The sequence below is a fragment of the Apis mellifera genome, linkage group LG7 (assembly GCF_003254395.2).
Source record: "Apis mellifera strain DH4 linkage group LG7, Amel_HAv3.1, whole genome shotgun sequence".
NCBI classification, from domain to species: domain Eukaryota; kingdom Metazoa; phylum Arthropoda; class Insecta; order Hymenoptera; family Apidae; genus Apis; species Apis mellifera.
The window spans coordinates 3,242,119-3,256,779 of NC_037644.1; the positions used below are offsets into that span (position 1 = coordinate 3,242,119).

The window sequence follows — 14,661 nt, forward strand, 5'->3', positions numbered from 1 at the left end:
TTTACAATTACTTTCTGTCAAAATAAAATGAACATAAATTAATCGAAAGAAAAATTGATCAAAATAGAAAGAGAATCTTAACACTTGTACTCATAACACAGTACATGTAAATTCACGTGTCGTACATGCTAATGAATATCTAGATACTTCTGACGATTGCCAATAGAAGAATTGTCACATCAATTTGTGGGAAGTGGTTGAAAATTGTTGGCAACCGTTTTAATATAGATTGAGACTTGCGCTAACGAATTCGCAAAATTATTGTCGTGCATTGTCGAGAGAAGGGAGAGACCGTGTTTGGGGAGAAGGTGAAAGTGAAAATCGTTCACGAACATAACCTAAGAATAAGCTGTATGTGCAGCTATCACAGATTTCATGGAATTGACGGAGATGCGATACCGTTTTTGAAAAATTCTTTGACATGATTTTTTCAATGTGTTGTCTTCTTGATGAATAATCTATTAAAAACGAAGGTAAGAACGAGAAAATATGGAGGCTTGCAACGAAGTAGGCGACCGGACTCCAACTGACATCGCGGTAATGCAAAGAAGTTGGTCAGAATTGAGAGGTGTTGTTAGTGATCTACGTAGAAAATTGTCCGGAGTATCAGTAGGCTCTGTTCCTGGATCTATAACATTTCGATCTTTACCAGATGGGCGGTAAGAAATGCTTTTAAAATAGTAACATAACCTTTACAATTAAAATCTATTTTTTTTTAATTTTTTCTTTTTTTAGGACTAGAATATATTTTCTTAGTAGTCCAAGTAATGGATGGGAAACTACTTTACTATTCGTGGATATTGCACATTCAGATCATGCAAATGGTTATCGTCTTCATTGGCAACCAATTATAGAAGCAAATTTTCAAACGTAATACAATTTTTTCTAGAAGAAAATAAACCATTTATTTTTTAGAGATAATAGGATAACAATGCAAAGATTTATTTGTAGTGTATCAAGTACCAAAAGATTATCGAGAGAAGAACAGTTATTATGGGAAAGAAAAAGATTAGCCACGTGGGGTATTACTAGTTATGAGATTCATCTAGATAGTGGAAAATTGGTTTTTCCAGCTGCAAGCAGCCTTTATCAATGTATAGATACAGGATTTATGGTACTTTTCTTTTTTATTATTATTTTTTTATATATAATTAAGATATTGAAATAATAAATATATTTATATATTAGGCTGGACCTCTATTTCCATCTGAAATTCGTATGTCAACATCAGGTGCTAAATTATGTCCACAAATTTGCCCATGGAATAATGCATTAATTGCTCATACATGTTCGGGTGATTTGTATTTGTCTCATAGCATCACAGGTTCTTCTGTAAGATTAACACACGCAAGAAAAGGTGGTAAGAGTTTAGTAAATGACCCTCTTACTGCAGGAACTCCTTCTTATGTAATGCAAGAAGAATTTACTAGGTTTGTAATATAATAATAACATATATATTTACATATATAGTTCTTATAATATAATTTTTTTATTCAGATATATTGGATATTGGTGGCAACCAAAATCTAATGATGGTATCTATAGAATAGTGTATGAAGAGATTGATGAAAGTGATGTGAAGATATTTTGTTTTCCATCAACATCAAATTCTGAAGATATAGATGAATTTAGGTTTCCAAGAGCTGGTACTCCTAATGCAAAAAGTAATCTTAAAATGGTGCAATTTCGTTTAACAGAAACATTACAAATTGTTGACATTGAAATATTAGAACTTCAATATCCATTGCATATTATGTTCCCATGGATGGAATATATGGTAAGAGTGGGATGGACTCCTGATGCACAATAGTAAGTCAGAAATGTTCTGAATTAGCTGTGCATGTTTCAATGTTTACTTCTATAATATAGTTTTATACGAATATAGCATTTGGGTCCAGCTGTTGGATAGAAAGCAACAAAGACTTGAGTTAGTTTTATTATCGATAGATAATTTTTGTGAACCACCGCCTAATGTATACAATTCAGAAAATCATTTCACACCGTCATCAGCGAGTGTTCAAGTAATATATTCTGAACAAAGTTCAATTTGGATCAATGTTAATGATCTCCTTTATTTTTTACCGTCCGACGATCCAACAGAAGTTAAATTTCTTTGGGGCAGTGAAGAATCTGATTTTAGACATTTGTATCTCATTACATCTAGCATAGCTGGTAAAATAACAAAATCTTAATGATTTTTAATTATAATATGTTAACAAAATTAAATAATAATTTTTATTTTTCACCTTTTTTATAGGTTTAAATAACGAAGTAGAAGAACCATTGGATAAAATGGATAGTATTTTTTTGCAACCTCGAGTTACTTCTAAAATCGCTTTGACTCAAGGAGATTGGGAAGTCTTGGGTAAAAAACTGTGGGTAGATGAACTTAATTCTATTGTTTATTTTTGTGGTTTACGTGAGGGTCCACTAGAACAGCATGTTTATGCTGTGTCACTTCGTCGCCCGCTAGAAATAAGATTACTCACTAGACCGGGTTACAGTCACAATAGTATATATTTTAATAAGGAATGTACAATGCTAGTGACTGTTTATAGTTCCATCAAAACATTACCAACATGTCAAGTACGATTCTTTTATAAGAATAAATATTAAAAAATTTTTATGATAATCAATATTTTTTTTTTAGGTTTTTAAAATATCACAATCAGATTGGACAGTGGAAAGTATTTCTTTAACTCCTGTAGGTTATTTATTAGAACCATCTCCTCTTGAATCCGAATTATTTGCTCCGGAAATTTATACTTATAAAATATCGTCTAATGAGACTCTTTATTCAATGATTTTTAAACCACACAATTTTCAAGTTGGGATAAAATATCCTACAATATTAAATGTGTATGGTGGTCCTGAAGTACAATTAGTGTCAAATACATTTAAAGTAAATAATTTTGAGAAAAATAAGTATATGAAATATAAAATTTTGGTTACTTATCATAATTTAAATTTATTATATATTTCAGGGAATGAGACATTTAAGAATGCATATGTTAGCTGCTCAAGGTTATTGTGTAGTATTAATCGATTCTCGGGGTTCGCATCATAGAGGTTTAGTATTTGAAAGTCATTTACAACATCGAATGGGAACTGTTGAATTAGACGATCAAGTTCAAGTGCTAAAATGGTTAGCAGAAACTACTGGTTATATTGATTTAAGTCGCGTAGCTATTCATGGTTGGTCTTATGGAGGATATTTAAGTCTTATGGGTTTAATACAATATCCAGAAATATTTAAGGTAATTTTTCTTTTTTAAAAATTTTAATTGCTTATTTAATATCAAATTTTAATCGATATTTTTTTTATTTCAATTTTTGTGTTTGTTTTGATCTTTAAATCAATCATATGTTATTTTTAACATAATATATTAATATTCTATTATATTTATATACAAAAATCGAAACGTATAATTTTCAGTTAGCCATTGCTGGTGCACCAGTTACTTCTTGGAATTTTTATGATACTGGATATACGGAACGTTATATGGATTTACCACAAAATAATCCTCATGGATATATGTCTGGTTCAGTTTTGACATATGTGGATAAGTTTCCCGATGAAGAAAATAGATTATTGATTATTCATGGGCTTATAGATGAAAACGTACATTTTTTCCACACAAGTCAATTGATTAATGCTCTTGTAAAATCTGGGAAACCATATCAATTACAAGTTTACCCTAATGAAAGACATAGTCTCAGAAGTCTAGATGCTAGTAAACATTATGAAACTACATTGCTGTCATTCTTACAAAATCATTTATAAATTATTTTTATTCAAGTAAATAATTCCAGTAATAAGTACTGGTTAAAATATTTTAACAATTTAAGTGACTGCCATTACTTTTATGTACATAGATTAAACAAATTAAAAATTAATTTCAATATCTTTATTCGCGATGGTATTGCCTTATATAAATTTTACGTTTGTATAAAGACTCCATTAAACAGTATTATAATTTTACGAGAAGGTTATAATAAAAAATAATTAAAAATTTTACGCATCTATAAAAAATAGTATTTTTTTCTGTTTATAGAAATATAAAAAAAAAAATTTGTAAAAATTAATATCTATAACATTCGGGCATACAGCCATCGCGAAATTCTTTTTTGCAACTTCTTTAATAAGTGATTATAGAATTTTAAAAGCGATTAAAATTGTAAAATTTATTTTTACTTTTTCAAGAAAATGGACAATACTCGCAATTCTCTGTACATATATACATAAGGATCGTTAGATCTATATTAATTTTTCTAGAATTTTCTTCTAATTGTACTTACATGATATTCATAGTTATCGCCAGAAATATGTCTATCTCGTGACTATCACCATTTTATGCTTAATTGTATATATATAAACAAGCACTCTCTCCCAGATTTTTACAATAAGCATTGCAAGAATTTGAGCGAGAAGAGTACATTATTTCGTATTTGCAAATAAATCGTATATAACATAAATTGTTTGTCAATAAATAAATTCGTTATTTTATATTTTGTTACAATGTGTATCATTATTATCCAAGGATTTTAATGTTATTAAATAAATAAGAATAGAATACTTGTTTTGTTACGATTATATTTTCTTACAAATTATTTACATATACATTATTGTGAACTTTTGTAAGTTTTAGTTTTTCTATTTAAGAATTTATACAAATACTTTAGTCTTTTTTTCAATTCTTTCCATTTAGTTGGCCTTGCTAATGGATATATACCATGTTTTAACATTTTTTGTTTTCTAATTAATACTTGATATTCATTTCCACTTACACCTCTTAGCCAAGAAGGTACATTATATAAAATTTTAGCTGGATGAAGATTATTAGAACCCAAAATATCTATATAATCATTCTGACCGAATAATGCTCTCTTTTCAGACCAAGCATCCTTTGGTCTATATATTGGCATGGGTAATTTTTTATCATCAACGCGAGGTAACAATCCTTTCATATTTATAGGATCTTTATAGCCATAACGTCTTAAGTAAGGACCCTTAGCTACTTTATCTGCATAATACCGAAATCTTCTAGGTGTCACTTGAGGTATCCATATATTCATAGTTGTATGCATTGCTTTCAAAAACCATGACATGCTAAATTTTTATAATTATTAATATATGATAAATGTATCTTTTTTTGAGAATATTATTTCATACATATATATATATATATATTTATATTTATATTATTTAAAATTTTATGAAATTTGTTATTTAAATTACAAAAAAATAATTAATGTAATATTAAATTCTTTCAAATAATAAATAAATAAATATTTTTCTTATAAATAAGACTAAAATTATTACAAATTATTTATATTATATATTATAAATAGCTAACATAACCTTATTTTCTACATGTTAAATATAATTTTATAAATTTCATATTTTTCATACAATAAAATTTACCTTCAAGAATATACAAATTGTACGGATGTAAAATAATATTATTTTAATTTTTTATATGAAATTTTTATCGTATAATAAATTACAATTTATATTACTTTGCTTTCCATAACCTCAACAAACTTATGATGATAATTGAACTTAGATATGTAATATTTACTTATATAGCATTATATATATCTAGTGTTATAAGAAAGTTATAAGAATATATTTAGTTAATAATTTTAAATAAAAATAAAATATCTAATATTTATGATAAATTGTTACGTCTTAAAAAATAAAAGAAAAAACCATATTATTGTATTATTCTCATTCGTTTAATTAATCATTTTGAGATTAATTTAAAAATTGAAATATAGAATATATTGATATTAATTTTTAGTTATTTTATTATTATTTAGTTATTAGATAAGATATTGTTTAATATTAAAATTTAAATAATAATAAATAAAAAACAAATTAAAGCAAAGAAAAATTAATTGTACTTTAAAATTTATGGAACCATAAAAAAAAATATTATTTGATCGAACGAATAATATTATATTAATAAATATGTAAGAATAATTAGAAATAAATTTGCCGGGACACAAATAAAAGATTAAAATTTATATTAAAATTAAATAAATCATAAATTGTATCATCATATAAATTACACATAAATTTGTGTTATGCACTGTGTATGATAAATTAATTGAATCGTATGTATTTATAATAATCATTTACATAATATTCATTTATAAATTTTTATATATATTTATACACATATAAACTAAATATTTTTTCGCTTTAATGATCCATATTTTACTTTACTATTTGTGAAATTGAAAATTATTTTTTCTATAGAAATAAAAATTGTTTATTTCAATACAATACTTTTAATTTTAAACTTCACATATAATTGTTAATGTTAAAAAGAATATGCAATGATTTGCTAAATCGAAAAATTTTAATTAAAAAATTAATAAAGTTTATTGAAAAAAATAAAATTTATTTGATAATTTATATTAAAAGTAGTATAGGTATTACAAGAATTCCAAAAACAGTAACGATAGAACCTAAAAAGAAGAAAAAAGAAGTTATCGAAGAAATTCATTGATTTATATTGCAATATATAATTAATTCTTATTGCTACAACCTTTGCTACAAATCCCTTCTTTGCAAACGCATTCATTCTTTTTACATTCAAGAATACTAAAAGCATCATATCCTTTACATTCGTAATCTTTACTGCATGTATGATATAAATCTGAAAAAAATATCCAACAATTTGTTGAGTTTTTAATACAATTGTATTTAGATTAATCGAAATTGAAAAAACTGCAGTTATCCTTACATCGTGTTTGAATGCATTTCCCAGTTTCATTCGCAAAATGGTATGATGAAATGCATTCGCAACGTTCATTAATGCACATGGCACGATCAAATATATCTTGACATTCATCAGTCTTTTGACAACGATCACCTATCATCAATGGCCCTAAAACATTCATATAACCAAACTTATACACACACACATTTTACGCGCGCGCGTAAAATATATAAATATATAATATAAATATATATAAATAAATATGTAATATATATATATAAATAGTATATGTATAAATTAATAAAAAATGTAAGATATTTTTTAAGCATACTGATTACTTACTATTGACACAATTTGAAGAATTATTTATATCTAAGATATACAAATCTTTGCATGCACATACTCCTTGTCTACACGCTGCATTTGCCATTGTACTACATTCAACATCATTTGTACAACTTAATCCGGCACCTATCATTTCAAATCAAAAAATATCAATAAAATCAAAATTTAATTATTAAAATAATATGTATATACATATATGTAGTAATTTATTATTAATTGTAATAATTGTAGTAATTTATAAACTAATAATAATTTACATTAATAAAAAATTGCAAAAAAATAAATAAAAAATTAATAAACAAATTATATTATAATATATATGCATAATATGTATAACAATATTTTCTCTGTGTCATAAAATAATGTTTATTATTATTTTATAATAGACATTAATTAAATAAGAATAAAAAAAATATTAATTAATATTAGTAAAATATTTATTATATTAAAATATTAATATTAGTAAATTGTAAGTTATAAGTTACAGATTAATATATGTTATATTAATTTTATAATTTACTTAATTTTTTCATACAATAATTTTATTGTTATATATTGTTAGATAAGAAAATTTATTTATGATGCTTTATGATGTATATAAAATTTCTTGGCAAAATAATATTCAATTATGTAAGGATTCTGATTAAAAATGCTTAAATTAATCAGTATAGCCATTTGAGAAATAATACTCACTAGCGATGCACATCGAATTGTCTAAAGTTGGGGAGAAATATTGTTCGCACAGGCATGTCTTTTGCGCACGGCAATACGAATTTGGAATGCAATTACGATCTCTCTCGCATTTCTCACCGATCTTCATATTTCCATATCCCAATGTGTCCTCTAAAAACAAGGAAAAAATAAAAAATAAAAAATAGAGAAAAAAACGATTCAATTCGATTATGCCTCTTATTCATTGATTTTGAATCTATGAACACTTTGAAAAATATTGACGATACTTTGATATTTGCTTTATACTCACGTTCTAAGCCCAAAAGTAATTGAAAACTCGCAAAAAATAAGAGAAATTTGAAAATTTGATTTTTCATTTCTATTACTCGTAATATGAAGGAACTATGTTATGTTTCGTTAAGCTCGTAATAAACGCCCTTTTTGATGATAATCGTTATCTTTTCACTTATCTACGATATATCTTCTAACCGAATGAATCAGAGATAGGAACAAACTAAACTGTTTTTATATTTCATAATATTTTCATTTTTTTATATTTCATTTTTTTCATTAAAACGAAAGATAAGAAAAATAGAGAAAGATTGCTTACCGATTAAACTGGTGAAGTTACGACTAGATGCGATCGGAGTGGTGTCGGTAGTAACTGGAAAGAAAATCAGGTTGGTGGGAGAATATGGTTAATTGCAGTTCTACACGGCTTCGCGTTCGTCAGTCGTGTGCTATTGATGCTCGATCGCGAACCGATACTTCTGTTTGCAAGTGAATCTCTATTATATCAGAATTTCAATGATGTTTTATCTCGGGTATATGAAGAAATGTACGTTGCTTCTTGTGATCTTTTCTATGATTCATCGATCGGTAACTGATCAATTGGGTAAGCTTTGATTTTACATTTAAAAATTTCATTTTGAATTTGAAATTCAAATAATTACAATTAATGAAATATCTTATGAGTGCAAAAATTTATTAATTTTATAACATTTTTCTATATAATATATTCAAATTTTTTAATTGTCAATATTATCTTATAATCAGAATAACATTGACATGCATGTAAACAATTATAAAAATTATAAGTTTTATCCTGGAGTTACATTGGCCCTTAAATTTTTATTTATTTATTTTGAAATGATTAATTCATTTTTAAATTATTTAATTTATCGACGTAATTAATCTTATAATGGCATACTAGAATCTTTCATTATTTATATAAAATTGTTATAAATATAATTTATATATGCTTATATATAATATATATAATTTATATAAAATATATATAAAAATAATACATTTCATTTATAAATATATATAAACGTTTAAAAATTTGCCAATAAATTTTTTAGAATTTTTTTTATAATGTAGATGTGTGAAAAAGTCATCAAATTGAAAAATTCTAATCATTGTATAGTTAAAAACGTGAAATGATTAATTTTTATAATCTAAATATATATAATTTTATAACCTAAATATATTTCATTTACTTATTTACATTTCATTTAAAAATGGACATTTCAACTGAAATTTATTTGCTCGTTCATAATTGTCAATATAATTTTAATCTATATTAATGTTATTCAACATTATAATGTTCTTCCATCGAACAAATTACTCGTTGACAATATACCTCGTAATTAATTTGCAATTAATTCGTACCGTAGTAATTATATTATTACCAGTATTGTATAAATAAAATACGTTATATTCTTGAATTCTTCTGTGATTACATGCATTATTTTATGTATATTATAATGCTCACTTTTGCAGTGAATCAAGCAGTAATCATGAACAGAGATACGCGAGACACAATGCTCTTGAAATGTAATTAAACAAGCATCAACTGATGAAAATTAATTTAAGCAAAGATTCGTATTCTCTTATTCGGCATGATTCTTACAGAATACGTACAACATTTCGAAAATATCATTTCGAAAGATTTTATTTTGTATAATATATTTTTATTTCCATATTAGCTATTTTTAAAACATTACAACAATGAAAAAAACTTGGAGAAACTGAAAGTCCAGTAAAATTTAATAAATTGATTTAACGTCACTTCGTTCGAAGTAACCGACGTGTCAATATAACGCTGTTGCTTCGGAAGAAATAGTATATACATTTCTGTTCTCATTGCTTGTATACAAACGTTGGTAGGCTACGCTTCAAAATAAAATCGACCTCTTCACGGTATTGAAGCAGTGTCAATCGAATGATAATTCTTAAAAATGTTCATTGCAAAAGTAAATCTTATTGTAATATCAATTTCTTAATATTTGTTAAGAATATTTTTTTTTCTGTATTATAACCTTATATTTTCTTATTATTTTAATTTTTTTTTTTGATAAATAAAAAATTTTTAATTGATATATTAATTATAATTGTTTAATATATTATTCTCAAGTCACAATTGTTTTGATTTAAATGTAACAGGATTAGAAAATAAAAAAGAAAATAAAATTAAATTGTTCTGTATTTCATTTTTATATGTAAGTCTATGTATACTTTAATAATATATTTTATTCGTTTAATCGGAAGCTGAAAAATCTTCTAATTATTTTTTATCATAATGAATATTTAATTATTAATTTACAATCAGATTTTATATTATTGATTTTATCATTTAATATTTATTAAGTAATTATTAAATAGTTATATTTTCGTCAATTGTAAGATATAACATAGGATAAATTTAATTTATATTTAATGTATTATGTTATTAATGTATCATATTTGAATGAAATGTATCATATAATTAAAATAATATATTTTGAGAAATCAATGTTATGCTTTTTGAGATAATTTGATATACTTTGAGATAAACTTAACATAACAATACAGCATGTTATATTTATAACCACTCATGAGAATGAATCGCATGATGATGGTCACACGATATAGGAATTCAAAACTAAAATCGATAATAAGATTACTCTATGTAGCTCTCGAAAATTTGCGAAGCTTTTTTTTCCTTTGACCCAAGGATGATAAAACTGATGATTGATTTTGTAAAAAAAAAAAGATTTTTTGCGAGTTTATTAAAAATTTTCATTCTTACTTTAATAATATTTAAGCGAGGAAAACAATTATCAGAAAATAATCATTTTTTTTAATAATTGTATAGGATATTATATTATACAAATTAATAATAAATATTAAATTGTATAAATGAAATAAATATATTATATAGTTTAATTCAATGTGAGTAGAATTAATATTATTATACGACAAAAATTAAACAACATTTTATAAATTAATATTATTGAAGTTCAAAGAGAAAGAAGTAAAAATAATTTTTTTCTTACAGATCCACCAATCCCTTGCAAAGAAGATCATAATTGCATCGAATTCTCAAATAGCTTAAAAAACGCATTTTGTCATAATGGACATTGCGTATGTAAAACGGATAAAGAAATTAAAAACTGTTCCAGTGCGGATATCTTACATAATAGAAATCGAAGCGCAGGTACAATTATATTTTCTTTTTTTCTTTTTTTCTTTTTTTAATATATATATTGAATACAATTCATATGATTGCATTTTAATGTAAAAGAAATTTCAATACTAAAATTAATAAGAGAAGGAGAGTAGTTAAATATTATTTAATTTCAAATAGATAAATTTTGTTTAATATTTGACATAATTTTTTAATATTTTTCTGTTATACTTATTTTATTTTATTTTTTTATATTTATATAAAAAATTATATAAATCATTTATAAAAAAAAAATGATGGAATTTTCTAACAATTCCTGAAATTCCTTAAAAAAAAATAGTAATTTATTTCACATTTAACAAATTATTTTTTTCATAAAAAAACAAATAATAAAATAAATTTTGAATATATTTTAATTTTAATTATATTTTAATTTTCTATAGTGTTTCAAATATTGTTAAATTATATTTATAATATTTATATTATATTAAGAGTTTCTTCAAATTTTTTTAATAATGAATTTTGTTATAATATTTGAAATAATATTCAAAAAGTATATTTATAATTATTATAATAATAATTTTCATAAAGTTTTTAATTATTTATAGATATGAATAATAAAAATATATTATCCTGCTTTGACATATATGTGAAAGTAATATGAAATTATATCATTTCATTGAATGATCTGTTATTTCAAAAAAATAATTATAAATTTAAAATATTATATGTAAATATTTAAAGAATTGATATTCATTCTTGATGAAAATATATTTATGACTTTGTATCATATATATTATACAAAATTATATACGAATCATTAATATTTATTATATATAATATTTCAATCTAATAATTAAATATTTTTTTTTTAATATTTTTAATATTTTTCATATTGAAGTTTCAAAATTTATCAAAATATAGCAATATAATTTCAATAGTATCTTTGTATTCAATGTATAATTTATACATTAGAAATTGAATTTCCTAGAATATTAATACATTTTTTTTAGGAGCTCCGATTTTTCAGATTTGCAAGATCGATAAAGATTGTAAAATTAATAACTCTTTTTGCAACACGACGATAATGCAATGCGAATGCCAAAAAAATTATATTTTATCAAGTAACAAGAAAGTATGTCTTAAAAGTAAGAATAAATTTCACTCATCAATATAATTTTAATCTTGATATTAAATTTTATATCATTAATTCTTTATTTTTTCATTTTAGAGGCCGAAGGATTGGATTTTCCCTGTATAGAGAATAGACAATGCTTAACATTCTTACCAAATACGACATGTAAAAATAACCAATGTAGCTGTATATCTGGATATCATTATGTGCAAAATGCTTGCTACGAAATGATTGGTAAGACAAAATTTTTTTTTCGATTCGAGAAAATATTAATTAAAAATTGGATTAAAAAATAATTATAATCTACGTATAAGTATAATCTATGTAATTGCAAAATATTCATAGATATTGGAAAACCATGTCGCCAATCAGAAGAATGTATTCACGTCAACGGTGCTGCATGCACTAATAGAGGAGTGTGTGATTGTATAAAAGAAACTGTGATCAATGAAGATCGACAAAAATGTTTACCGGTTGCGAGGGATATCTTGGATATTTGCGTGGAAGATATACAATGCACTAAAACTTTCTCCGATTCACTATGCATTGATGGATTGTGTCAATGTCAAAATCAATATCACTTTGAATCCGAAATAAGGCAATGTTATTTCAATAAAAGTAAGTGTTCAATTTCTCGAACTTCACTTTTTCCTTTGTTATATATATGCTTGATAGATGGCGTTGTTTCACAGAACTTGGTGAAACTTGCGCGAATACGTACGAATGTTACCAAAATGAAGAAAATGAGAATGTTACACGTAAAGCACTAAGGTGCATGGAAAATGTGTGTGTATGTATTGAAGATTATGTGAGACAGGACGATAAATGTGTAAATGGAGGTAAGTGGAAACAAATATATCTATTTTATTTTATCATTCTATATTTTTACTATGTTCACATTTTTTTAGGATCACGATTTGATATTCTACCTATTTTGCTCATAACGATCGTATCTATCGTACTATTTAGAGAAAACTAGATGAAACGTTGAATCTTCGGTCGGCAAAGATACATATGTGCGAGTAATTTTGATCTACAACCTTCTCGATGACATAATTGAAACACGACGCGAGATTCAGCACAGAAAGCGAAAAAAGTAGGAGAGCAGTGTGGCATTGGATGACAGTACGACTACATAGAATTGCGCACCGAGTGCATCGAGAGAATAGGTTGGGTGCACCGAACCGTTTAAAGACTTCCTGCGCTGTGCATGCAATTAACACGCTCAGACTGCGCTACTGCGCGATTCATTCTTGTGACCGCTTCTATACTTATCTTACAAACTGTGCCAAAGAAACAGATATGTTTGTTAACGAATATCAATCGAATGATCATTTTATATTTCATTATTTGCATTGATATTTCGATAATTACAAAAAAAATGATGTTTCAGAAGCTAAATTTAATTAGTTAATTTATAAAAAATTAAACATTAAATGTTTATTTTTGCCAAGTTTGAAATTAATTAATTTAGCTTCTGAGTAGTTCGTTGATGTGAGGTGAAATGTCATTTAATATTTGTATAAATGCATGTGTCAACAATATATTGTGATCCTTTGGAATCTCATTACAATCAGCTTGAATTTTTTTATAAGATAAAGCAACAATATTTTATTTTTTTTATACGACTAGTATTTATAAATATTTCTTGATAGAAGAATATCTAGAAATTAAATGTTTAATTTTATTTAAATTAAAGACAGTATTTTATGAACCTATAGTCTGTTATTTTATAAAAAAAGGAAATAGATAAAAAATATTTTTTTAGAAATAAGCGAATATATAAGTACTTAATCGTTGATATATATTCGGTTCATTTTGTATTTTCTATTTTCTATTTGATATTATTGTGTATTTAAAATAATTACATTAAATTACATTATTTTAAAATTATTATTATTATCGTTTTAAATAAGTATTTTTTTTTAAATAAATTAAATATATGTTAATTTAAGTAAAAATTGTATTTTGTTAGATATTATTGAGCAAGTATAATAAGTAAAATAATAAATTTTATCTAATTTGCATTTTTAAATAAAAATTTTGATATAATTAAATTACAATAAAATTATAAAATAAAGTCAATAAATCTTTTTAATAATGAAATTTTTCTTTTGCACAATATAATTAGATAAATTTGTACTAACTAATTAAAGGTAATTAATAATATTTAAAACAAAAAGGAAGAAAAAAAATTTAATCTTAATATACATTAGTAAGTAAAATCATATTAATAATTAATATAATGTCAAAAATTGAACTTTAAAATTTATAATTTTAATTAATATTACAATATATATTTTATTTTAAAAAAAAATTTATATTTA

General features: G+C 24.2%; 4 protein-coding genes across 5 annotated transcripts; 2 read left to right on the top strand and 2 right to left on the bottom strand.

Annotated features, from left to right (window-relative positions):
• The first annotated feature begins 101 nt into the window (after window positions 1-101).
• LOC412681 (dipeptidyl peptidase 9) lies at window positions 102-4,517 on the top strand. The gene is made up of 10 exons (XM_623856.6): window positions 102-659; window positions 736-870; window positions 952-1,114; window positions 1,189-1,430; window positions 1,498-1,809; window positions 1,886-2,172; window positions 2,258-2,586; window positions 2,651-2,902; window positions 2,985-3,257; window positions 3,437-4,517. Exons 1-10 carry the CDS (start codon window positions 490-492, stop codon window positions 3,782-3,784), a joined length of 2,511 nt encoding a protein of 836 aa, XP_623859.3. The 5' UTR covers window positions 102-489; the 3' UTR covers window positions 3,785-4,517.
• Window positions 4,518-4,574: 57 nt separating this feature from the next.
• Window positions 4,575-5,585, bottom strand: LOC724263 (39S ribosomal protein L51, mitochondrial). Its single transcript, XM_006560155.3, has 2 exons — window positions 5,426-5,585; window positions 4,575-5,110 (listed from the first exon to the last, which is right to left on the bottom strand). Exon 2 carries the CDS (start codon window positions 5,107-5,109, stop codon window positions 4,624-4,626), a length of 486 nt encoding a protein of 161 aa, XP_006560218.1. The 5' UTR covers window position 5,110; window positions 5,426-5,585; the 3' UTR covers window positions 4,575-4,623.
• Window positions 5,586-6,389: 804 nt separating this feature from the next.
• On the bottom strand, window positions 6,390-8,613 carry LOC100577875 (tenascin). 2 transcript variants are annotated; one of them, XM_006560157.2, is made up of 6 exons: window positions 8,359-8,613; window positions 7,770-7,919; window positions 7,074-7,202; window positions 6,756-6,899; window positions 6,558-6,668; window positions 6,390-6,477 (listed from the first exon to the last, which is right to left on the bottom strand). In XM_006560157.2, exons 2-6 carry the CDS (start codon window positions 7,894-7,896, stop codon window positions 6,422-6,424), a joined length of 567 nt encoding a protein of 188 aa, XP_006560220.1. In that variant the 5' UTR covers window positions 7,897-7,919; window positions 8,359-8,613; the 3' UTR covers window positions 6,390-6,421. The 2 variants fall into 2 exon arrangements, with proteins under 2 accessions (XP_006560220.1, XP_006560219.1); XM_006560156.2 differs by having other exon boundaries at window positions 8,059-8,378.
• Window positions 8,401-13,910, top strand: LOC724353 (prion-like-(Q/N-rich) domain-bearing protein 25). Its single transcript, XM_001120174.4, has 7 exons — window positions 8,401-8,643; window positions 11,071-11,229; window positions 12,213-12,347; window positions 12,431-12,568; window positions 12,680-12,952; window positions 13,027-13,173; window positions 13,243-13,910. The coding sequence occupies exons 1-7, from the start codon at window positions 8,556-8,558 to the stop codon at window positions 13,311-13,313; spliced, it is 1,011 nt and encodes a 336-aa protein (XP_001120174.2). The 5' UTR covers window positions 8,401-8,555; the 3' UTR covers window positions 13,314-13,910.
• Window positions 13,911-14,661: the final 751 nt, after the last annotated feature.

Excerpts from the sequence above, each read along its gene's own strand:
- LOC724353 (XM_001120174.4), top strand. The coding sequence starts at position 8,556 with ATGATGTTTTATCTCGGGTATATGAAGAAATGTACGTTGCTTCTTGTG. Across the intron at positions 8,644-11,070 it reads ATCGGTAACTGATCAATTGG|ATCCACCAATCCCTTGCAAA; the intron begins GTAAGCTTTGAT and ends TTTTTCTTACAG. Across the intron at positions 13,174-13,242 it reads CGATAAATGTGTAAATGGAG|GATCACGATTTGATATTCTA; the intron begins GTAAGTGGAAAC and ends ACATTTTTTTAG.
- LOC100577875 (XM_006560156.2), bottom strand. The coding sequence starts at position 8,125 with ATGAAAAATCAAATTTTCAAATTTCTCTTATTTTTTGCGAGTTTTCAA. Across the intron at positions 7,920-8,058 it reads ATTACTTTTGGGCTTAGAAC|AGGACACATTGGGATATGGA; the intron begins GTGAGTATAAAG and ends CCTTGTTTTTAG. Across the intron at positions 7,203-7,769 it reads CAATTCGATGTGCATCGCTA|GTGCCGGATTAAGTTGTACA; the intron begins GTGAGTATTATT and ends TTGAAATGATAG.
- LOC412681 (XM_623856.6), top strand. The coding sequence starts at position 490 with ATGGAGGCTTGCAACGAAGTAGGCGACCGGACTCCAACTGACATCGCG. Across the intron at positions 1,115-1,188 it reads GTATAGATACAGGATTTATG|GCTGGACCTCTATTTCCATC; the intron begins GTACTTTTCTTT and ends TTTATATATTAG. Across the intron at positions 1,431-1,497 it reads ATGCAAGAAGAATTTACTAG|ATATATTGGATATTGGTGGC; the intron begins GTTTGTAATATA and ends TTTTTTATTCAG.
- LOC724263 (XM_006560155.3), bottom strand. The coding sequence starts at position 5,109 with ATGTCATGGTTTTTGAAAGCAATGCATACAACTATGAATATATGGATA.